This window comes from Volvox carteri (assembly GCF_000143455.1).
Source record: "Volvox carteri f. nagariensis unplaced genomic scaffold VOLCAscaffold_801, whole genome shotgun sequence".
NCBI classification, from domain to species: domain Eukaryota; kingdom Viridiplantae; phylum Chlorophyta; class Chlorophyceae; order Chlamydomonadales; family Volvocaceae; genus Volvox; species Volvox carteri.
The window spans coordinates 5,377-6,294 of NW_003308281.1; the positions used below are offsets into that span (position 1 = coordinate 5,377).

At 33.8% G+C, this 918-nt stretch overlaps 1 protein-coding gene across 1 annotated transcript; it reads right to left on the reverse strand.

Moving 5' to 3' along the window:
- Positions 1–11: 11 nt before the first annotated feature.
- VOLCADRAFT_71834 (uncharacterized protein) lies at positions 12–893 on the reverse strand (the record flags this gene model as incomplete). The annotated part of the gene is made up of 1 exon (XM_002959789.1): positions 12–893. A coding segment is annotated over one exon (882 nt), but the record flags the coding sequence as incomplete, so codon positions are not given.
- Positions 894–918: the final 25 nt, after the last annotated feature.

Genomic DNA, 918 nt, shown 5'->3' on the forward strand with positions numbered 1-918 from the left:
TTAAACTACATTTAAGCTAAATGTAATAAATTATCTATTTCAATTACAGCGCTTGGGCCTAATTTTGGAGCTGATTTTGCTTTATCTTCTAAATTTATTAAGTTAATATCTTGTTTAATTCCATTTTTTCTAAAAAGTCCAATATCTAAACATAAAGCTTGAAGTTCACATACTAAAACTTTAAAAGATTCTGGTGAACCTAACGAAATATCGTTATTTTCAATTAAATTTTTCCATAAATTTTGTCTTCCAGTCATATCGTCAGATTTGATTGTTAACATTTCCGACAATACAAAGGCGGCACCATAACCTTCAATAGCCCAAACTTCCATTTCACCTAAACGTTGACCACCTTGTTTTGAACGTCCACGTAGAGGTTGTTGTGTTACTAATGAATACGGGCCCGTTGAACGGGCATGTAGTTTATCATCAACCATATGAACAAGTTTTAATACATAAGCAATACCCACAGTTACTGTTTGATCAAAACATTCACTATTGCGACCATCAAATAATCTAATTTTGCCTGGATGGTTAGGGTCAAAAAGCCAATTTAAGCCTGTTTTTTTTCGAGCATCATATAATTTGGATAAAACAAAACTTCGTGAGGCATCAGCGCCATACATTTCATCAAAAGGTGGAATTTTATAATGTTCACCTAAATAACGACCAGCTAATCCTAATAAACACTCATAAATTTGACCAACATTCATGCGAGAAGGGACCCCTAACGGATTTAATACAATATCAACAGAAGTACCATCTGGTAAAAAAGGCATGTCTTGTCTAGGTAAAATACGAGAAATAATACCTTTGTTACCATGACGTCCTGCCATTTTGTCTCCAACTTGTATTTTCCTTTTTTCAGCTAAATAGATATGTACGTAAGACGGAGCATATGTGTGGATATTCGCGTTA